The sequence below is a fragment of the Pezoporus wallicus genome, unplaced genomic scaffold (assembly GCF_028554395.1).
Source record: "Pezoporus wallicus isolate ANWC-B61680 ecotype Strahan unplaced genomic scaffold, APGP_CSIRO_Pwel_v1 contig_161, whole genome shotgun sequence".
NCBI lineage: Eukaryota > Metazoa > Chordata > Aves > Psittaciformes > Psittacidae > Pezoporus > Pezoporus wallicus.
Genome location: NW_026642654.1, coordinates 9891279 through 9916184, shown reverse-complemented (window position 1 = coordinate 9916184; position 24906 = coordinate 9891279). Strand labels below are relative to the sequence as shown.

Genomic DNA, 24906 nt, shown 5'->3' with positions numbered 1-24906 from the left:
AATTATCAATGTAGTAGTGACTGTATGCATACGTACTACTTCCTAACCTGTCATAAGCAATACTTGGTTTATAACATGAAAAGTAAATCTCCAGCATGTTCCTATGGTATGTAAAATCACAATGAGAGATCAGAAAGGACTGTGTAAAAATGCACTTTTATGTTAAAAACCTACATTTTCACCACATTAAATGTATAAATAGCCCCCACATTTTGAGTACCTCCAGAAAGAGAAAAAATTTATTTATTTATTTGGCTGCTTATTCTCAGTCCAATGGAGATAATAATAAACTCATGATTTCAAAATTAGGAACCAGCTGGAAAAATTCCTTTATATAAGAGTTCAAATGGCTTCTAAGCAATTTTTTTGCCACTGAACATAAATGCATATTTTAGCTACATTCCTGTACATGTGCTTGAAGTTGAGTGCTCAACAAGCCACTGAGCTTGTCTCACCTGAGCATATAAACAGCAATATGCACTAGTCAGTGACATGTATTCCTTGCATTCCCACTGTAGGGTGGACAATCTGCAAAGAAGTGTGGAATTAAGCCCACCTGAAGCTATTTCTTAGCATGAAAGTTACACGTGCTATTGAAGATTTTGTATTTATAGAAAATTGACGAAACAGTTTTGTGATGTTCAGATTGAGGCAGCCTAAGAAAAGTTTAGTTCCTGGGTTTCCTTTCCAGAACACTACACAAAAGCTGTTTTCTCATCATTTTCCAGTGGCATTTTGAATTAATCTTGCTATAACTCAAGTTAGATATGATCAGAGTAAATCAGAGAATGTGTGCACACTAGGACTTGGGCAGAGATTAGGTATCTTTCCGGTCATCTTTGTGTTCACAGCTAACCTAACTCTTCGAAATACCTGATTTCTGAGATGCTCAGAAGACTTTCTCAATAACTCTGCAGCCAAAACACACACACTCATTGTTTCTAGGCATCTCGGAATTAAGCAGTGCTTGAGAAATGACAGTCTAAATCACCTTCTGAGACAGAGCAAAAAAAAAAAGTCCACCTAAATAAACAAAATCTAGCAGAAATTAGGCAGTCTGAATAAGATGTAATTGTTGTTTCTAGTTTATGAATCTGTTAATTCTTCATGTTAATCTGAGAGGATAACAGGATTGGTTGATCACAGTGTAATCCTTATGAACTCCAAGTAGTAGATTTGAAATATAGAAATGCTAAATACAATTAACAATGCTATCTTATTTTTGTCTTCCACGATGATGACAAAGCATATATGCAACAGAATTATGTATAGGAATCACGTTAATAATGGAAACAACACAATATGCTAATTTCAGAACCAATTTCTGAGACAAACAAATAAGCAAAGGGAATATCCTCCTTAAATTCAGGTGGGGTATTAAAAAGCATTTAGATCAGGTTTGATTTATAGGGTCATTAAAAGATACTTATCAGTTTGTTACCAGAATAACTCAGTTTAATCACACAATTAAGTTTTAGATGGTTTTCATTATGTACAGAAAGCTTATTACAATTCCAATTTAACTGGTCATCTTTAGAAATGCTATTAGATTCTAATTCCTTTTCACACTGATGAAAAAACTCCACCATTCCCCAACACAAAGAAAGATACTGAGAACCATATGTATCTGCCTTAGGTATATGCATTTACACCTGGGACAATCTACAGGTAGGAAACTGCTAAACATTCAAGCCACAGTTGTATCTTGCTTTTTTTTTATGGAAAAATGAGTTGCTACAAGCCCACAAAGCTGCTGCTCAGGCGCAGAGATGAGGAAGGACAATCCTTGCCTCTTGTAAACCAAGGCTTAAGAATTCATGTTGAATTTTCACTGCTAGAGAATAACCACTGCTAAATTGCTGGTGTTTCATTTTTTCCTCTGACTTCCATTTCCCTCACTGCCTTTTCCTACAACCATTTTAAGCCATAGTCTGCCTGTTCAGCACACGAGGTAGCAAGTTGCCTTTCTTCGATCAGTTTTACATTAACTATAGGTTTGTATTATAGAGAGAATGTCATGGACGGCAGTAGGCATCTGTAACTGAATTTATCTGCTCATCTTGCCAAGTAATAGCTGAACCTATAACAGTTTAGGAGAAATTAGTTGGCCTGTCAATCTTTCTACAGGAACACAGTTGCCTGCAAATGAACATTTGCTTCAGGCACGTGTGCATGTGTCCCTAATCTCTCTGTGACAGTGGTTTAATGCTTAATCCCTCTTATGGTGAAGTTTTCTGAAAAGGCAGTCTGTTATATGAGAGCTCTACTAAGACAACAATTTTTGCTGTTAGCTGCAATAATGTCGCTTGCAATCTTGATTAGATCAGTTAGATATTTAGTTCAGTTAGACCAGCTCTTGTGTGGCAGGAATTCTACTTATGAGTGTGGTTCAGATTGTAATAGGTGATCAAAAGGCAAAAGTTTCAAGCATAGCAGTATCCTGAGAAAGCCAGTATTTAAAACATGAACATATTAAGCATAAGTGTTATTTTTCTAAAGGGTTAAGCACTGAGCTAGCACCGCTTATACTGAAATCAATAGACATTTTCTTTGAAGTTTGGTGGAAGTGTAATGAGCCATTGTTTGAGGCTGTTGAAATACTTCTAGTGCCAGTGTGTCCCTTGCATAAGTATATGCTGAGCCACAGATATACATCTATGTTTAAAAATAAAGCCCTATAACATCTTCTTGAAAACTCCACCTTTTGCAAGAGAATATAATTGTCTATACTAATATCCAGTCAAGAATGTAGAAAAAGAGTCATTTTAGGTCATTAAGATGAATTGCCTTCGACTGCAGAAACTGCAGAACTTAATGTACAAGATTTTTAATCAGATATGGTTTGTTTCAGCAAGATGGTTTTAATTGTGTCTATCCCTGATTATCACAGTTCTATAACCTTTTAATTTTGACATGATTAATTCCTTAACATTATGACCAAATGAGTGGATCTGCCACATTTTTTAGGTGAAGATGGTATTCATTTGATTTCTCTCACATAAATTATTTCATTGATCCTTTTGCACAGTTATCTGTAACAGAAATACACCTGAGTTTCAGAAGTCTGTCCGGGATGAACTTTCTGAAAACTCTTGTGATGAATGTCAGATTTCACTGTCATTTCATTTGGTCATATGTAATGTGGGTTCCAAGTCAGAATGCTTTCAATGTACTTCACAAATGTCTTCTAGAAGTTCTGCTTTAAAAAAAAAAAAAAAAAGGGTGATATATAAGATATTTTATCCTAAAATAACAATCAGAATTTTAAAGTATGGTAATTCTAAAATATGAGAAAAGTATGTGCATTTTTTCATTACTTTGGAATTTCAAAGAGTTTGAAAAGTACTCCTGTTCAGCACAAGTAGTTCTATGCAAAAAGAAAAAACTGTTAAAGAAGATTTTGCAGACTGTCTTCAGAATTAAGGGGTTTAATTTTGTATGCCTCCTAGTGCACCCTCTGTATGTGGGCTGAGATATATTTCTTAGTACAACCATAACAACTCTGGTTGCTCTTATCATCTCCACATGCTACTCAGAGGATGCTAAAAGTGGAATTTTCAAAAAAGCTCATTCTTGACCTGTATGGTCCTGTATTAAGGCTTTTACCAAATTCTGTGCTTTGGTAAATACATTGGGTACATTAAGAAACCTTACTTCTGTCACTCCTGTATGATTTAGTAACATGTAAAAAGCTACTGTATAAAGTCTTAATGCAAGAATCTATGTTCAAAACTGTCTGCTGTTGAAATATCTTTTTTTTTTTTTTTTTACTGTCAGTGTATCTTAAAAGCTGTTCTGCAGTATTTGATTTCTAATGTATTTTAAAAGAGCACATCATTTAAGTCCTCCTCTGTTTCAGTCATTTAAGTTCCTCTGACAAGTCCTGCAGACTGCCTGCCATTTTCTTACACATGCCAACACTGACAAAAAGACTAAAAAAAAACCATTAAGAGGGATTTGGTCTCAGAATCAAGGAAGAACAAGGGTCAGTGATATTTGGATGATATTAAAACTTCATCAATTAAATTGGCAAGCCTGGAGTCTTCAGTCGGTATGACTGAAATGTTAACCAGTAATTGATTTCTAGGGAAAACTCAAGAATTAAATTCAGTTATTATGTTAATCTCCAGTTTAATAGAGAATGACAAATCACTTCATATACATTTAGCCCATTAGAATCCCACTATCCTACTCATTTGTATACAGTTTGCTTTCTTAAGTCTTCGTGACATTATAGACTTTGGTGAAAAGTCAACTTTTTCTAATAGGGAAAAGTGCTCAGTTCGGGATATTTTTAGTTGCTCTGTTTGAGATTTTTAGTCACTTAATTTTAATCTGCATATGGTCAAGCTTTTTTTTTTTCTTTTTTACACTGAATGACAACAGATAAATCTTGAGTAACTCAAAAGACATTTGCTGTTAATTAACTTTAATAGATTTGGGGGTCATCGCTAAATTAAACACACTAAACACGTGCATTGTTGTTATTATATTCCTTGGTAGTGAACTATAAAAAAGAGCAATGACCAGAACCAGATGATGATGGCTTTTTTATAATATATGAAGTAGGTACTGTTTTTACTGACCAAATAAAACTGTGTTCTCATCAGTTGTGCTATTTTACATGTAAAAGGAATGACTTGTTTCTTCCAAAACTATCTTCATTAGATCAATAAAATAATGCTAATTTAATTTCAATAGAAATACTCTTTTGTTCTCAGAAAAGTCAGTGTTTTGTTTAGATTTTAGCATTTATTATATTGATGGCATACTATTTCTTCACGGAGGCATAGCACATATTTTAACTTAAAGTGAACAAGTGAATAATATGAATGCAGTGTGTGATCTGTATACAGTATGCATGTGGATATGGGTATGGTTCTTGCCCATATGCTTTGCTGTCTAGTTATTTTTATCATTTATTTTTAGAAAGTATGTGTTGAATTCTATAACATGAGTGTAGGAAGAAGTAGTGGCAGTGTTCCCGTTTACATGTAATAAACCTTGACAATCCATTTTAGAGGAAATGTATATACATATCTAGTTGACAGAGGAGCAGGGGAAATATGTAGTTTAAGCAGTAAAGTGTAACGGTATTGTCTAATTTCCAATTGCTTTGTAGAAAATAAACAAGCAAAATCATCTACATGCCAAACTTTTATTCATTTCGAATAGAAGCCCAGTATTTATTTCTGTGTTTTGGCTGATTAAAAACACTAGGATTTCCTCTCAGTGGAACATAGCTGAGTCCAAAATGAATGAATAAATTGCATATGTATGTTGTAGTTAGAGGAAAAGAGAGGGTTTTATTCATGCAAGACAATAATTAACCACAATATAACCCTGCATTAACTGAATATTTGAAACCGTAAGCTTGATAAGGCATTAGGAACAGCACTAGAGTTATAAAAGTAAATTCCATTAAAAGGCATATACACTATATCATGTTTCTGTGTTGCTCTTACAGGAGCAACATTGCTGAATCTCATTTGTTCCTCGGAAACATTATCTGCCAAAGAAATAGAGGAAAATTTAGGAATACTGACTGAAAAAGTTAGTAACTGACCACCCTGATTCTTTAAAACTTATGTAAAATGGTATTTTTTTAGTATATATATTTGTTGATGATCTCAGAATATAACTTCTGAACTGACAAGCATTATTAATAATCATGTCTTTAAAGGATTTTACTGAAAAACATATGCAATAGGAGCCTCTATTTCTTGCACAGAAGACAATCCCATGTTAGAGTAACATTAAAAGATTTTATGTCTTAAAAATCATCCAGACACTACATTGGACACCTATGACAGAACTTAAGAAAATTTAGTCCCTCCAGCTAAAGCAGTTTAATGAGCTCATATTCCAATTACCAAAAAAATCTCTTGCATACCTAGATTTATTTAGAAGCGTTTGGGCTGCACAGTCCCTGAATCAACCAAACTTATGTGTGGCTTCATCCTTCCTGAGAGACCTGATATGACAAGCATTCTCACTTCCTTCTGGCTTCATACTATGGGTTTGTGTGGCCATGGATCCCTATACATACAATGCAACTCAAGAGAAGGAGGGATCCTCTTTTAATTCCTTGCCTCTCTTTCCTAAGCAGCCTGTGCCTGGGCTGCAATGGTGCCTATTACCCACCAAATCTTCATGCTTCCCACCATGTTATAGGGCAGTGACTGCACATGAAATGTTCCCCATTTGCTGCCCAGGCTCTGTCTCTCCCTGTACAGATGTTTGAGGTCTATTTGTCTCTTGCTTCTGAGTCACAATTACAAAGTCCCTCTTGTAGTCTTTCACCATGCATTCAATCTCCAGTTTTAGCATTTACTCACTTCTTGACTTATTTACCTAATACCCATAAGCAAAGTTTAAAGCCCTTCTTGTTAGGCTGCAGATCTGTTCACAAACACATTGTCTCCCATAAAAGTTGGTTTTAAAATGAATTGCCCTGTCATTGAGCGTTTTTGTAAAGTCTCTTCTCATTGTTAGAATCCTAGATTGATCTTTGTTTTAGAGTACTGAAGCAACCTGTCCCTTGCCCTCTCCCTACTGTAAAAACTGATGGAAGATAGACATAAAAGAATCCTTTCTGGTTTTCTTCCATTAAGAGGTAATTAACCCAAACCTTCAGTGCTAATTGCCTTCTGCAGACATGTGCATAGTTATGGAAGATATTAATTGACGTGAATAGCAAGAGCAACAACAAAAATACTAAGTTTCTCAAGCCTCACAATGTTAGCTAACTGAACGATCATGCTAGGATGGAAATGTCAAGAGTTTTGTAGATGGGAGTGAAAGACAAGCTACTGATCAACTGATGGGACCTTGCTAAAGGGCTGAAATCTTGTCCTAGGGTAAATTTAGGGACTTTTATTCTGAAGGCTGCAGTAGAAGAGTACTTGCACACTGGCAGCAACACCTCCTGCTCCTGGATGCAGGCACTCTTTTCCCTAATTTAGCTTCTAGGACCCTCCATTTGCTAACTCTCTGCCCTACTCACACTTCTTACTTCCCTCCAGGATTCTCGGTCCCCTGCAGTTACTGTGCAGACAAGAGTTCAGCTTTGTATAAGTGATTTGCTGAGGAGAAGCAGGAATTTCATTAGCAAGAGGGAAACACTGAAAACTGCTTTTAACCTTCCTCTTCTGCTTTGGAGCAGAGGCTTGCTCACTCTCACATGATCTCTGGTGAAGGGGACCCAGTGTGGAGGCAGGACAAGATAGGCAGAGAACACATGTACTTGGGACTGGTCAAAGATGTTTTTGCCAGAATGTGAGGTAATGCTAATTAGTGCATAATGGTATTAGTATTGCATGGTACTCCATGTATTCACAATTCAGTCCTAGCATGATAGTGTCATGCTGGCCACAGGCTACATGCTACAAATTTCTTAGCTGTTGCAGTTCAGGCATGATGCCTTCGTTTGGACAGCTTAATTCTTAATGCTTTGACTGAAGAATCCCATCAGGCTTAAAATCATAGTCTATGTCCCCATAATGTTCAAAATCACCAAGGTTAGAGCTGGAAAAACTTTTACATCTTGTCTGACGCAGTACAAGCCAAAGATGGTCACTGTATCACATTTGCTAATGTTTCAAATTTTCATATGTGTATGACCTATGTAAATTTGACGTGGTTATTAGGGTATAGCTATATGACTGGAAAATATTTTAGTGCATATTTTAAGGGTGATAACCTTGTAGATTCTCATCTACTTCTACTTATAATCCCCAAGTATTTTGTGATAAGCTAGTATTAGACCTAAGCACAGAAAAATCTAATTTCAAATAGGTATGGAAGGATTTTTATGTAACCTATTATTCTCCTCTCTGTTGCTTAAACTGTGAGTTCTCAATCCAGCTAACATGCAGTGTTATTTTACTTGTGTTAAGCTTCCATGTAAACAGTTGTTGTAGGCAACCAAGAGCGATCACACAATTGCAAGTGTATGAGAAGCTTATTCCAAAAGCAAGAGTAGAAAGGCGCGGTGATCTGTAGTAGTGTTAATGTGTGGAGATGGGAGTATTTATCGCAAAGCTGTCTGAGAACCTTTTCAAAGTTATTGAGAAAATGCTGTAGGCAGGCTTTTAAATTTGCACAGCAAACCCCAAACTAATTCTGCTGTGAAGAAATTGCTGTTAGTGTATTTTGTAAGTATAAACTTTATATATCTATTTTTAATGTTTATCACAGTGAAAATGCACCATATTCTGTTTGGCTGTAGTACTTGTCTGCAAATAATTTGCCAGCCAGTGCCATTGTTTGCAAATATTGGATATTTGTAAAATACGCCCGGCTAATTATTTGTGTATAGTTCATTTTAGTAGTCACCATTTGTGGCCTAGCAAGTAGATGCTTACCCATTCAGTGAATCTAATTTAACACGTTTTAAAAATTGCTTTGCTGAATCAGAGCTCAGGTAGTATAACCTTTTTAACTGGAAAATAATGGAGAATAAGTTGTGACTGGTGCGTAATGTCACCTTATAATTACTAACCAAAATGCAGGGATAGTTAAACATTGTTCTTCTTGAATATCAATCACTGAAATCTTTTTAAATGCCAAATAATATGATCTCTGAACACCAGTGAGAAAAATCATTTATTCTAAAATAATATATACAACTGTCATTGTTGAGGTGATTATAATACAAATCTGTACTAATAATTTAATTCCCAGCCCTTTCAATACTCTTTAAAATACCCTGTGAAAATATCATATCTCTAACTCAGGAATGCTTATTTTATTATAACCTTAAATGTTTTTATTAATAGTGAAACAAGGAAACCTTTACAACTACTAAATGAAGAAGTTCTAGATTGTACCATAAATCTATAAAAAAAAATTAAAATGCCAGTTTTCAACTTAAGCAAATTTATAAATGCTTTTAACCTCTTCTAGGCCATTATTGTGTTAAAACCTTTTTTTTTTTTTTTTTAAGGAAACTATTCAAATGTGAAAAATTCATGTAAACAAATGTCCAAATGTGAGGTAACTCCGTGGTTTCTGAAATATCAATAAGAGCAAAACAATGCTGCTTTGGAAGAGAAAAAAAATAAGAAAGATAGATTTCATAAGACACAAGGTTGTAATTTTAAAAATGGGTGGTAAGGGGTGACGAGGAAAGGGTGGAGGCAGGATCTGATCTGATTCTGAAACCAATGAGCTTTTTTGTCATTAACTCTGAATGGTGCATGTCATCAAGCTGTTTCATAGTGTATCAGCAGCAGAAAATTTTTCACGTGCTTTCACATACCATCACATACCCAATTTAGCTAGCATTATAAACATATGTAAAGGAGGATGTTAATTGACTTTTACTGTAAAGCCTATTCAGAAGTTTAAATAAAACTTCTAGGTTTTGTTAATAAATCAGACTTTTTCTTTCTAACCTGAAAGGCAATCAAAGAATTGCTATATATATATATCAGTGTCTAGCAAGTATCAATGCTAACTAATGAGTGATAATGACTAGTTCTTATTATTGAATTACTTTAGCATTAATTAACATGGTGCTGCACTGGCATGTCACCAAGTTGACAAATGAAAAAACACTGCAAAATAAAAAAGACTGTCTACAAAGTTTAAAACTGATAGAGAGGTCAAGTAGGCAGATAGCTTTTTCATAATTTGATCACAATGACTAAACATTTAGGCATTGTTACCTGCACATATGCTGGAAATTCTGTCAGAAGTCATTAATAGTCCAGATCTAAGCAGTTTTCCAAAAGTTTTAAATAGTCAGTTTGGCTTTGATTGTTCTGCTGTATTTTATAAGGGATGCTTTCCAAGAATATGGTATGTATTTTGTGGAAGAGTGACTTGAAGTAAAGAAGACTTCCAGTTAATGTCTGGCTGGTAGATCTAATACTGACTTACAGACAGAAGGTTTTGACAATTTTAAAATGCAATAAGATAAAGCAGTACCAGTGTTGCCATCTGAGTGTCTTCCCACAGAAAAAAAACCTATATAAAACATTATGTGATAAATGGTAATGATGGTTGTTCTTTCAAAAACTTTTTTTTTCCAGTCTAAAACATATATGTGCAGTTGGCAAGGGGATAGCCTGTGTTTCACAGTAGACTTTGCTCTGGGATTTACCTGTTTTGACAGTAAAACAAAGGTAAGAATTAAAAGGAAAGAAAACACAACTCTTTTTTATTTTACTATTGTTGAAATTCTTATTAACCATAAATTTTTATGTTGATTAATAGCAGTCATTTCTTTATGTTGATGAACATTTCTTCCTCAAAAGTAGTGAACTTTTTATTTATACAGCATTACTGAAATGTAGTGAGTTTGGCATAATTATAGTTGTGCCTTAGCATGTAGAGATAAATTTTGGAGAAAGATATAAAAAAAGTAATTTTCAAGTAATAAAAGCAAAGAAAGGTGATATTTAGCGGAGAACTTGGTTTCTTATAATGAAGAAACTTCAAGATTTTTAAAAGATTACCAGTAATGAAAGAAATGAAGTATCACCTGATTTTGTTTTGAAGCTACAAATATAAAGTAGTTTCAATTATTCTTCCATCATAAGAAATGTAGGCCATGTCTAAAACAAGCAGAACAAGAACAAATGCATTTCAAAGTCAATTTTTAATATTAAAATCACCTATAATGCAAAACAGTGGCTATATATAAAGTGCCACAGGGGTAGTTTATGATGCATGTCAACTTCTAAACCCTGTCTATAATTCTACTGTTTTCTATATAATCTAGTGATACTTTTATTTAAATTATTATAAATGGATTTATACATTTTATTGCCAGTAGAAGCAAACTTACATACATAAAATGTTACTGTATTAATAGAGCTCTACAGTAGAAGATCTGTCATCTGAAATATGGCCTTTAACTCCAAACTGAAAGGATTTTTTAAAGATATATTAAAGAAATTCAGTCAGTCATTCTGAGATAACAGAAAACATACTGAATTTTTAAAAGCCGACACAGCATCTAGTTTTTGTGTGTACAAGTACCTTTATATTTAATCTGTGTGAGAGATGGTGCTTCGTCAAGCCTGAGTGAGGCATCTGACTGAGGGTTGTTTCTGCAGTTCATCTTACTTCTGATAATTGTCAGCTGGAGATAACTGTGTTGCCCCATACTTACAGGTTTTTCAGAGTATTTCCTAGCACCACTGAATAGATTGGTGAAGCGGTCAAGCAATTAACAGTTCATCAGCGACACAGAAATTGTGCTGAAAAAATATTTTTTTGTTTGAGATAATGAATTTCAAATTAAAATCACCTACTGATGCAAAGAATGCTCTTACACCACAGCAGGTGTTCATACAGACTTATTAAAATAAAGGCCAGTCCCTTGTCTGCTCTAGGACTCTGAGACTGGAACTCAAATTTTTGGCAACCAGCTCATGTGCTCATTAAAAATATCCTTTTCTACAGTCTGGGAAATAATATAAAAAGCGCCTTCATATTAGAAATAATGAAACAAAAAAGGTAAGAACTTTTGCTTAGGAGTATGATGGGTTAAACACCGGGTGCCCACCAAAGCCGCTCTATCACTCCCCTCCTCAACTGGACATGGGGAGAAAAACACGTTGAAAGGCTTATGAATTGAAATAAGGTCAGGCAGAGGTCATTCATTTTGCCCAGATTAGTATCATGGGCAAAACAGGCTCAATTTCGAGAAATTAATTTATTACAAAAAAAATCATAGTAGGATAATAATAAAATAAAACCAAATCTTAAAACACCTTCTCCCCACCCTTCCCTTCTTCCAAGTCTTAACTTTATTCCCAATTTTCTCTACCTCTCCCCACCAGTGGCACAGGGGTTTGGGGAATCATAGAATCATAGAATAGTCAGGGTTGGAAAGGACCTTAAGATCATCTAGTTCCAACCGCCCTGCCATGGGCAGGGACACCTCACACTAAACCATATCACCCAAGGCTTCGTCCAACCTGGCCTTGAGCACTGCCAGGGATGGAGCATTCACAACCTCCCCGGGCAACCCATTCCAGTGCCTCACCACTCTAACAGGAAATAATTTCCTCCTTATATCCAATCTAAACTTCCCCTGTTTAAGTTTTAACCCATTACCCCTTGTCCTATCACTACAGTTCCTAATGAAGAGTCCCTCTCCAGCATCCCTATAGGCCCCCTTCAGATACTGGAAGGCTGCTATGAGGTCTCCACACAGCCTTCTCTTCTCCAGGCTGAACAGCCCCAACTTTCTCAGCCTGTCTTCATACAGGAGGTGCTCCAGTCCCCTGATCATCCTCGTGGCCCTTCTCTGGACTTGTTCCAACAGTTCCATGTCCTTTTTACGTTGAGGACACCAGAACTGTACACAATACTCCAAGTGAGGTCGCACGAGAGCAGAGTAAAGGGGCAGGATCACCTTCTTCGACCTGCTGGTCACGCTCCTTTTGATGCAGTCCGGGATATCGTTGGCTTTCTGGGCTGCAAATGCATGCTGAAGCCGGTTCATGTTGGTTTTCTCATCGACCAACACCCCCAAGTCCTTCTCCTCAGGGGTGCTCTGAATCTCTTCTTTGCCCAACCTGTAGCTGTGCCTGGGATTGCTCCAACCCAGGTGTAGGACCTTGCACTTGGCATGGTTAAGCTTCATAAGGCTGACATCAGCCCACCTCACAAGCATGTCAAGGTCCCTCTGGATGGCATTTCTTCCCTCCAGCGTTATCAACCGAACCACACAGCTTGGTGTCATCGGCAAACTTGCTGAGGGCGCACTCAATCCCACTGACCATGTCAGCGACAAAGATGTTGAACAAGACTGGTCCCAACACCGATCCCTGAGGGACACCACTCGTTACTGGTCTCCAGCCGGACACTGAGCCATTGACCACAACTCTTTGTGTGCGGCCATCCAGCCAGTTCCTTATCCACCGAGTGGTCCATCCATCAAATTGATGTTGCTCCAATTTAGAGATAAGGATGTCATGTGGGACAGTGTCAAACGCTTTGCATAAGTCCAGGTAGATGACATCAACTGCTCTACCCCTGTCCATCAGTTCTGTAGCCCCATCATAGAAGGCCACCAAATTGATCAGGCAGGATTTCCCCTTAGTGAGGCCATGCTGGCTGCCACCAAGCACCTTGTTGTTTTTCATGTGCCTTAGCATGCCTTCCAGGAGAATCTGCTCCAAGATTTTGCCAGGCACAGAGGTGAGACTGACTGCTCTGTAATTCCCCGGGTCATCCATATTCCCCTTCTTGAAAATGGGGGTTATATTTCCCTTTATCCAGTCATCGGGAACTTCACCTGACTGCCATGATTTTTTAAATATGATTGACAAGTATGATGGAATGTTAGTTCCTGAACTGCAGTCAGTTCATCACTCATTTTCTCTGCCACTCCCTCCTCCTCAGAAGGAGGACTCCTCAATCTTCCCAGCTCCAGAGTAGGATCCATCCCATGGGAGACTGTTCAGGAACAGTCTGCTTCAGTGTGGGTCCCCCAGGGTCACAAGTCCTGCAGCAAACCCGCTCCAGCATGGGCTCCTTTGTCCACAGGGGCCACAGGTCCTGCCAGGAGCTTGCTCCAGTGCAGGCTTCCCACAGGTCACATCCTCCTTTGGGCATCCTTCTCCTCCAGCATGGGGTCCTCCATGGGCTGCAGGTGGAGATCTGCTCTGCCATGGGTTGCAGAGGGACAACCTGCCTTACCATGAGCTGCAGTGGAGTCTCTGCTCTGGCACTTGGAGCGCTTCCTGCCCCTCCTTTCTCACTGACCTTGGTGTCTGCAGAGCTGTTTCTCTCATGTATTGTGACTCCTCTCTTCAGCTGCTGTTCCACCTCGGTTTGTTGTTTACCTTTGGGGCTTTTTTGTTTGGTTGAATGCTTTTCTTTCTCTTTCTTAAATATTTTATCGAGAGGCACTACCACTGTTGCTGATGGGCTCAGCCTTGGCCAGCAGCAGGTCTGTCTTGGAACCATCTAGCATTGGCTTTATAGGACATAGGGGAAGCTTCAAGAAGCTTCTTACAGAAGCCACCCCTGTAGCCTCTCCCACTACCAAAACCTTGCTATGCAAACACAACACAAGATGTTCAAGGGGATTCTTAAACTTATTTGAAAGAATTACTTCATTTCCTACATTTTCTGTTCCAGGATCATCCATTCCTACATGTTCTGTTCCAGGCTTAACTCATTTTGCCATTTTGGGCCCATCACAAAGATACTCTTGTGGCCTGCAGCTGCTTAATATCTGATCATAGAGCTTCTTTTTATCTTCTTGGCTTGGCTGGTTCATCTTCTCCATCCTGTGCCTCCAGCCGCTCATCCAAGATAAAAGGATCCCAAAGTATGCATTTTCTTCTGCCTTCTAGAGCCATCTACTTCTCTTCTTTTCCACTCATTGTAAACTGTTGAGAGAGATGATTACTCCAGCAATGCCTATTATTGCTAAATTGTTCCTAAGTTCTTTCATCTCCACCCAAGCAGTTATATAGTGGATATTCATCTATCCTATTTAGATCCAAATTCATTTAAGCTTTGAATACTTAGTGCATGGTCTAATTAGGACTGGACTCAGTTAAAATCTGCTCATGAATGTAAAGTTTAAGCACCATCAACATGCTGTAGCATAGTTGGGTTTTTCTTCATCTCTTGTATTTGTTTAAAAAGTCAATGATGTTTACGTCTTCAGGGAACCAGGGAGATGGAATGAGGCTTTTTGTGCCTTCTGCAAACACTTTTTTGTCCATAGGGCATTTTCTTTAAAACTATGAGTAGTGTCTCAAGACCACTGGTAGCACTGATCTACATAAAAAAAAAATATTTTGCAATATGGTATATTGGAAAATGGGACATAGCTCACTTTTTTTCTGTGTGTACTTTTGAAATCCCCTTCAAAGCATTTAAATTGTGTTTCTTCAGCAGTGTCCAGGGACTAAATAACATTTCAACAGGTGCATAGAATTTTCATTGAGATTAAGTCACAAAGGAAATATCAGCGGGAGGTCTGGGTGCAAATTGTTACCTTGTATTTTTTTATATTTATATGTTCTTAGGTGATCAATAGAAAACATTCAAATAAATATAGAAAACTACATTGGTTTCAAAAATAATTTGTCTTCAAAAATTATTTGTCTTTAAGAAGTATCACCATAACTACTAAAACATACCTGTCAATCTAGGACTTGCCAACAGTAGTTAGATGTCATGCATAAACCCAGAGGTTACCAAAAAGCCTAGAATTCTCATATATTTCTCCATGTAATGTAAAAAAGTATTTTTATGGTTTGCAAGGCTACATTCAATAATAATATCTTTGAATTTCTGTAGCTTATTTTAGCTTAGGATTTCAAATCACGTTATACCCATTAGTAAATTCAGCTTTGCAATATCTATGTAAGACATTATTATATTATGCAGATGAACTAGGTGAAATACGAAAGATGAAGATATGGCATAGAACTATGTTCATAGTGAAGCAGATACAGATATCATCAAGGATCTTTCTAAATGCCATGGATTCTGTGATTCTGTGATTTTGATATTGCGTAGGCAATTGAAATATTTACATTTCAGATGATTTCTAAATGATTATTTAATTAATGACTATAAATAGTCTTTTGCTTTCAACTATGACACAGAGTTGTTAATTTTATTTGCTCTGCAACCAGCCTGTTATCATGTGCTATGTTTATTTCCTTAATGCTTTATCTCATATAATCTTCCATCATCAATTTACAGTTGGTAAAAGTGTGTAACAGAGTCCTTAATCAAATTTCTTTCTCTTTAGAATGTGCTGTGGAGGTTTAAATTCTCTCAGCTAAAAGGGTCTTCAGATGATGGGAAAACAAAAGTAAAGCTGCTGTTTCAGAATCTAGACACCAAACAAATTGAGACAAAGGTAAGTAATAGCCTCTTTCTCAGTTTCGTAAAAATTTAAATGGAATACCTATCAAGGCATCAAAAATTCCACTTACTGCTGCTCATGCATATGATGAACTTCACAACACAGTTTATATTTTTTTCCCGTTTTCTAGAAACTTCACAGTAAACGGAAGTAATGTAGTATTTATAGATTTATTACAGTATTTGTACAAGCCTGTTACTGAGTTGTGTTAGGATGCTGTTTTATTGTTTCAGAAAGATGATTTCTGTGAAGTTGTTTAGTCAACCTATAATAGATATACCTAAAATCTGCTTTTAAAATGATAAAGGAAAAATAAAATTATTTAAATGCTAAATACATTTTCAAGCTGCTGTATCATATACATTTTAAACAAATATGAGCTTAAGGTTTAGCAATAAAATAAAAGATTATGTAAACTTTAGTAACTTAAAAAAGGGAATATTCTTGCAAGATGCCAAACAATTCCTGTAACCTAATGTTTCTACCATGAAATAAGAGCACTCAGTCCTTTTAAGGATCTGTAATTAAGTTGTGGAGGCATCCAGTAACTACTATAGATGACATATTACTGGTGTCTTTTTATTCCTTTCCTCTAGCAATCAAATAAAATTGTGAAACTTAGAATTCGGCTTCCCATCTGAATTTCAGCAGTTTCTACTTCAGGACTGTAGTTTGAATCATCATCTGGAGGTTTGGCTGTAATACCTTAATCTGCACTGGTTCTGTCCTGTGATGAAAAAAGTTGTAAGAAGAAAATCCCTAGCCTTCCCTGCTTACCATAAAGTTACAACAAATTCAATATGTCTTACTTTATACATCTGTATTGGTAAATTATTCAGTATTTCATCAGTAAACCTAACCTGAGTTGTCTTTTGGCTCTAGCGTAAAAGATATTATATAATATACATTTTCCATGTAAATTTTCCTGTGAACAAATGTGGGCAGATTTCACAGTAAAAAGAATCTAATATTTCTTCCAAATTGCAGAGTCTCAGGAGTGACTAAACCATTTTTGCTAAAATTTTCTTTGAAAAAGTAATCTGTTGTGGAAAACTGGTATGGTAAATAACAGCTGAAATATTTTGTACTTGGAAAAGCTGTATATAGCTTATGTACCTGAACACAGTATCCACTACTGAGAAATTACAACTTATCTTTATACAAGTAGATATTCTTAGCCTACACACCATATAACATGAATTTTCAAGGTTGCTTAAAAAAAAGTTTAAAAAAAAAAAAAAAAAAAGATTAGGACTTCCATGGTTGTTGTGGATGCTTTATCTCCCTTAGCTAAACTGTAGACCCCTGAAAGATAAGACTTTTTTTCCCAAGCATATTTTAATTCAGAATTTCCCTTTTCTTCTCATTTTTGGTTCCTTTTACACTCAGTAGGAAAGAAAAGATGGAATTATATTTTAATAATTTCTTCACCTTGGGAGCAGAGAGATAGTTTGTATGTCTTTCTTCACTGCACTTGCTCTTTTGCTCTTGAGAGGAAAGAAATCGTGGTGGTGCTAGAATATTTTGAGCCATATTTTAATAATTTCAACTAAATATTGCTGGTCTCATACACTTCCTGTCTGTTACACATACAACTTAAGAGCCCTGCATATTTATCTGAGTGCATTCAGTATGCTTTCCTCACTGACTTGTAGCCTCAAATCTTCAGTAATTTCAGGGTGGTAGAGTGGTACAATGTGATCTATTTTGCAATTAATCTCTACAGCAATTTTTCAGGTAATCCTGTTCTCTTTAAAACAGGTCAGGAGACTGGTCAGGAAATCATATTTCTTTTTTAGTTTTACTGTATCCATCTGAGAAGATATTTTTTCCATATTAATACTTGTGAGAGATATGGCAAATTGAGGAGAGTGCAAGCAAAGCTCTCTCTTTACAGCATCATTAATCTCTAGCATCAATAAACCGTAATCTGTATTTTTATTAACGGGGGTTTTGATTGCTAAAGTCTGGCAATTTACTACTGAACATCTTGAAATTTTGAAAAGCGTTTACAAGATGATGTTAAATAAGAGTTAAGATTTTGCCTGTGTGACAGTATTGGACAGTCTAACTGCTTTTGGAAATCTATTTTAATATTTGCTGGAATGGGTGAATTTAGTTGGCTGTTTTTAGACAAGCATCTCCAGAACCAAATTTTCAGATGAGTTTCTCATGCATTAGCAAAGTTTGCATCTGTCAACGTATCATTTAAAAGTGTTTCAGATTTAGCGGTAGAGAATTGCATTTCATAGCACTCAAGCTGATCACTCAAAGTGAAAAGCCATCTGACTCTTCCATGTCCCTGTAGAACACTGTTAAAAGAAGTAAGTACAATTGGTAGATAGAGTTGCAATTATCTGGCTCTGACTACTGGCTTCATAGATACGGTTTTTATGCTTGCAGGGTAAGAGCACCATTTTAGCTTATTCTTCTCTTTGTGCAAGTGACAGTCAGAAGGAGAAGGCCAAATAAAAGTTTATAGCTGAAGAAGCTTTCATACCATAGCTGATAATTTATCTCTGCATGTTTATAACAGTCTTAGCAAGCTGTGCAATGCTAATACGTTTCTTCTTCTGAGCCAAAATACGGCAGCCAAACCCTGGTATACTTGCAAGATATAAAACTAAACTTAGAATTTCCTTTTCCAGTTTGTATTCCATGTGGACTGGAACTGAAACCTAGAGATCTTTGTTCTGTCTTTACAAAATACATGGTTGTCATTTGAATCTGTTTGAAATAAGTGGAATAATACAGTAGTAATAGCTGTGCTTTTGTCAACAACTAATAAACACTGAGGCTTACCAAAGTCCTTAAAGAAGTCACAAAACTCATAGGGCGTAATAATACTATCTGTCAGTGTCTTCAGTGCCTTCATTATCTGCCTGTTATGTCATCTCTTGCTCAAATACTGATTCAACAGCTCTTGGAAGTAATCAATAAAATTAAGTGTGTATGTGGTAATGATGCAACAGGAATGTCAAACTCTTTATGACATGTAATAAATCCAATTCTCATAGGTGGGTGGACAAAACAAGGACATATATTTTTTCTTATCACCTGTGCACATATAGTGATCAAGGTCAGCACAGTGTGCACATTTTTTATATTCTCAGTACCAGCAGGCAGTTTTGCAGCCTTGTCCTCCCACTGATTTAATCCAATCTTTTATGCTCTTCTCTTGCTGTCTTCCTTCTGGTGTCTTTGTTGTACTTAATCCACTTATTAGGATCCATAAAGTAAACTGAAATAGCTTTGGTTATTGAAACACTAGACATGCACAGATTCTTCTAAATACAGCAAAAATAAACTGATAATCTTAATTAAAGAAAAGAGCAGCAATCACAGATAAGGCAAGCAAGCATAAGGGTGGTCTTAGATAATACAAATCAAATCAAATAAAATGATCAGTTAGTCATCTACCTGGCTGGAGATGAAATGTAACTTAAAAAAAAAAAAAAAAGAAAAAGGAAAAACAACTTTTCAGAGCAATTCATTTGTTTGAAAGAAGTGTCATTGGTGTTATTTTCTAGGAAGAATTCACATTACATTCTAAATCTGAAGAGGTCAAATTTCCTCCCTTAAGGACACATTCCCTTGCTAAAAGACATATTGTTTTCATGTCCTCTTACGATGCAACATCCACATTTTTCCAAGCCAGGCAGCTATCCCTTTCTTTTACCAAATCATATTTCCAAACTATCCCCCAATCCTCTTATGCTCTCTGTGTTGTAATACGCATGCAAGCCATATCCACCACCAGAATACCCATTCCCTGAGCAATCTGTGTCCTGAGCATTCAAAAATTTGTACCCCAACTTTTGGTTTGGGTATATATGACTATTCTTCAGCATCTGCACCTGACTAGCAGGTTTCCTGCCTTCAGGATTGTGAAGGCAGCCAGCATAGACATCAGACATCCTTCAGATACAAAGCACTTACCCTCATTTGTGTTCTCCTGGGTTAAATACTACTGTGGTAAGCTGCATTTCTGGGTGCTTGTGGTACATGAAGCCTCAGGTGAACTCCCTCTGTGAAACCACCATAGCTGACCGCATCTAACAGAGCCCTGCAAGAGGACACCTCCAGAGAACTTCTCCTCTTTTATGATCCCAGATGATATCTCACCCCCATGGATAATGTAATATGAAATAGTGAAGACGTGAGAGAACTTGAGAGAAATAAATCAGCTGTTGACAGAGCCTTGGGTGACATGGTTTAGTGGGAGGTGTCCTTGCCCATGGCAGGGGGGTTTGAACTTGATGATCTTAAGGTCCTTTCCAACCATAACTATTCTATGATTCTATGAAGAGTGCTTGCATGCCACCTGTTTGGCTGCCAAGCTCTGTAACAGCTTCCAAAACTAGCACCATTCTTGAAAATAATCCCCCTGACTGAGGGACCTGCACTATTAAATGGATAAAATAAAGTGCTGCCTTCACATAAAACATCAGTTCAATAATATGGTACTGCTCCTCTTTCAACTGTATGTAGATTATGTTTTATAGAAAATATAGTATTGTTGTTATATATTCTATATTTATTATATGTTATATATTTATTATATAATATACATTATGTATTATAGAAGAAGTTCTTTACTGTAAGGGTGGTGAGGCACTGGAATGGATACCCCAGGGAATCTATGAATGCTCCATCCTTGGCGGTGTTCAAGTCCAGGCTGGACAGAGCCTTGGGTGACATGGTTTAGTGGGAGGTGTCCCTGCCCATGCAAGAGGGCTGGAACTAGATGATCTTAAGGACAGTTCCAACCCTAACTATTCTATGATTCTATTATATTTTATATTTTTATATTATTATTATTATATACTGTGAACTGACAAAAACAGAGAGAACTGTGCAGTAGGGGCGCTGGGAAGAACTGATTGCCAGTAATGAGACATTCCTGTATTTGCTCTTTTCTTATCCCAAAATTCTTCACATAACATTGTTAGCCTGAAATCCTACCTGCAATCTGTGTTGTTACTTCTGATTTCTTATCATGATAAACATATATAGATTAGAAGTGCATTAATCCAGAGCAGAGAAATGAAAAGCTTTGGGAAAATCTGTCTTTGTTTGACCACATTTGGTCATTGTGTTGAATGTCGAAACTGAGATGACATTGTTGAATGATATCATTATTTTGGAGCACGTCTAAGACAAACATAAGTGAGTTCATGTTTTAGAATTTACTGGTTTTAAAGATGATAATTCAGGAGGTGTAAACCTTTTACTTGGGCCAAGAACTGATATTCTGAGACACGTGTTATATCATATTGAGTTATATTTCAGTAATAATCATGAGTGTGTACTTCCTTTTAGTTTTATAAAACTCAGACAATGAGAGTTAAATAATGACACTCTTTTCTTAAAATCTTCATATTAATCTTAAATTAATATTTACAGTAGAAATCTACTGTCTATAATATACATTTTAAAAAAACTTATTCCCATACTTGCTCCATAACTATCAAGCAAAATAGAAAAAGCAGATTTTCTTGTGCCCCAAAAGGATCACAATAAAAATTACATGGGCTTAAATTCCTCAAAGGATTTCAACCGACATTCATGCTTCATTTTTCTTTTACAAAGAGATCTAATTTTGAGTATGAGGCCCAAATGATTAATTCAGGAACCAAATGCCAGTTATTAAGTTATCTAAGTGCTTAGCTTGATACAAGTTCTCAAGAGATTTTTCTTCTTTTAGTATGATTACTTCTTAATTTGTTGACTAGCAAGTATTCAAAAGCAGAGGTTTAAGAGAGTTTTGCCACTTCTCTCAATGTTACCTTTTTTTCTCCTTATTTAACTAGGTATAAATGATAACAAATAGAACATTTTGCTTATTTGTTATATCAATTTATGCCTTTATTTTTTTATTAGGATTTAATTATGGTTGTTTCGTGTTTGCTGTTCTTTTATAATCTTGGAAGTGTCAGTTTGTAATTTATCAATTTATAATAATCTGGTTTAAATCACTAATTACTTCAACTGTTGGCATCAAAAATAGCTATGCATTGTTTCTGAATTCAGATGGTTTTGTTTGATTTTGATTTTTTTGAAGGTTTTAGGAAAAACAGTTAATTTCAGAGAAGAATTTTTGAAGGGAGGAGAGGGTTATGTTAACACATTCTCAAAGTTGTTTGAGAAATTCTTGAGTTTCTAGGTTCTGGAAGGAGTTAAAATTTGTTTGTCTGATAATAACCCACACAAGACAAATGATTACATGCACCTAAAAATCTCTGGGTACATATTATTTGCAGGATGTAAAGGTATGTGAGGTATTTCCCTGTAGTTTCTGTGGATGTTTTGTAGAGAATAAAGACATTTATAAGGCCTGTAACACCAAGGAAAGAGTGTATCTTGGGAACTTGTTGAATATCATTTTATTACTCTTATTGTCCGGTAACATTGCTTATTGTTACTGCAGAGAGTAGATGGTAACAGAAAATTACATTTTCCTGGGAATAATAAATTTGCTTAGTGGGTAATAAAATCCCTGAGACAATAAGTTATATATGCCTGAGGTCGTAAAGAAACTGTGTACAATTAAAGAAAAAAATCAATAGAATGTCATTATCATGAACTAGATCCCTCAAATATTGTCAGGGTGTAACAGTTTCTTTCTGACACTCCTTGTTTCTCTTTGCCTTTGCTGCTCCTTGCTTCTTACTTGTTTCTTCTGCTCCAGAGTGGCTCCTTCATCCATTTCAGTCTCTTCAGGGGTGTTACCTGCTCTGCCATGGATCATATCCTAGCACACTGGCTTTGTTGTGAATTTCGGGGAATTTACTGCCCGTTCTTATGCGTGTTTTCGCAGGGGTGTCATACCTGGGCTGCAGGGTTGGCTTATCCATGCCCTGTGGTGGGTGGGTTGGATCCTGACGGAACCAACAGTGTCCTCGCAGAAGCTCCGGCAGCTCCCCCCCCACCCCAGAAAAAAAATAAAAATAAAAATTCCCAGTTATGTCCAATATAGCCTCAAAAAATCATGCCCCACAAATATCACTGAACAATTTAAGACATTTGCTAGTAGTAAACCCACCCCTGCCTAGTAAATATGTGGCCTTAGACAGCAAGATATTGCAATGGTGAGTTTTTCCAGAATATAGTAACCTTAAATTCCAAATACTCTTTTTGAGGCAGTTTTGTTGAGAAGATACTGTAAAATACTGTTATAAGAAAAGCAGAAGTCCAGTACTTTGCTTTTTGTTTAAAGGCAAGCATATGGATTGTGTCTTGATAAATTACTATTTCAATGCTGTTGAAAATAAATGTCTTCTCCCTAAGCCAAAAATTGTCCCAAGTGTCCCCACAATAGATTTAGCAGCAACAGACTTTACAAATAGTAGTATAATGTAAATTGAGCTTGTTTCTTTTATCATATTTGCTGTTGTTGTGTCAAAATATTACTCCATTTCTGTCTGGAGAGATTGGGAAAAAGAAATTTATCTTGTGCACAGAACATGAAATATGTTATAAAAAGTCAAGGGAATCTGAGAACTGGTTAGGAGTAACTCTGCCTTTGTTTCTGAATTAAGGTATATGAATTTCATACCCAGCCATATTTCTATATGGAGGCTGTGGTGTGACTTCACCTTAGCTTCTGCCCCGCTTATCTGACTCTCTGTCAGGGGTTGCCAAAGCATGTGTTTTTCTCCCCTCCCTGGCTGTGGTTTGATACTGCGTCATCCTCAAACATCCTTACCTTATTAAATACTTTAAAATATGTTGCAATATTTGAATGTTCTTGCAAGTTGTATGCTTTCATTGTCCAAGCTGAGTAAAATATAAATAATATAGTAGACACAGAGTGAAAACTAAATTGACATGTGTCACTGCCAGTGAACAAGGTACAGATGTGCGCATTTTATTCTTTAAGCTTAGAGTTCCGTATAAAGATTCAAATTTTTATTTAAAGTCCAATTGTTGTTTGCTGATTAGTCTGTTCTGCATTTATGTAAAATGTTTATAAACCTGAATATGAATTCACATTTTATCTTCCTTTTTTTCCCTTTTACTTCTTCTTTCAGGAGCTTGAATTTCAGGATCTGACAGCAGTTTTACACTGTATTCACTCCTTTATAGCAGCAAAAGTGGCATCTGTGGATCCAGTGTTTATAGACAGTCAGAGTATTGCAAGAAAATATATGTACACTAACTGATATTAGATTATATGTTGTGACTATGGAAAATAAATTATTTTCTTAAAGAAAGTAGTTATTTCATTCGCAACGTTTCAACTGCGTGATTTTATAAGAAGTCTGTAGTTGTGTTAGCTGTAACATTAAGAGTTTCCACAATCCGTTAAACATTTTGAATCTATGAGATAACAAATATTAAGTCAAACTGAATCAGTTTGTCATCTTCAGCATTAATCTAAAATTCTAAATGAATATTCATTCAATATTTTTTGTGGTGTCATTTTGATTTCTGCTGCCATGGTCATACATACTCCCCCTTATTAGGTAGAAATATGGAATGCCATTTGAAAAGTGTGTGTCCAAAATTTGGCCTCTAAGTCTGTTTTCAAAAGTGCTGGGCACACAGACAATTTCTACTAGCCTTCCCTGTAGAAAAGAACTAATTATTGAAGACAACTGCCATAGGAATTTTTATCTTGCTTCTATATGTTTGAAAAATTACAGCTCCACAGTCAAGTTCTTTTGAGGCCTGGGAGTTTAGCTCTGAGAAAATAATAAGTGCTCTATTTCAGACTGAGGAAAAGACTTAAGCACCCACATGGCTCTAAGCATATTAAGTAGGCCTAGTGAAGCACAAGCTGATGTTAAGTATGAATTTAAATATCATGGTAGATCCACTGAAAAGCTTTAGACTCTGCTAAAAAGCCTCCTCTCAGTTTTAGATAACTTGCCTTAGGGTTTTCTTATCTATTAATAAAGCTTCCATGAGACATTAATTTGTTCATTCATAGATTGCCTTGATGCTATCCTTTGCTGTGATGCTCTGTATGGTTGAGAACAGATTCTCTAGTAACTGCTGTTTGCAGAAGGATACTTCCAGTATAGGGTGAACATAACAAAACA

At 36.2% G+C, this 24906-nt stretch overlaps 1 protein-coding gene across 1 annotated transcript in view; it reads left to right on the top strand.

Moving 5' to 3' along the window:
- Positions 1-24174, top strand: part of SNTG2 (syntrophin gamma 2) — a 169069-nt gene extending 144895 nt beyond the window's left edge. Inside the window, exons 15-17 of the mRNA XM_057431918.1 lie at positions 10038-10130; positions 15743-15853; positions 23893-24174. Of these exons, the coding sequence (XP_057287901.1) occupies positions 10038-10130; positions 15743-15853; positions 23893-24024 (336 nt within the window). The 3' untranslated portion in view covers positions 24025-24174. The remainder of the gene's footprint in view (positions 1-10037; positions 10131-15742; positions 15854-23892) is intronic.
- The last annotated feature ends 732 nt before the right edge of the window (positions 24175-24906 follow it).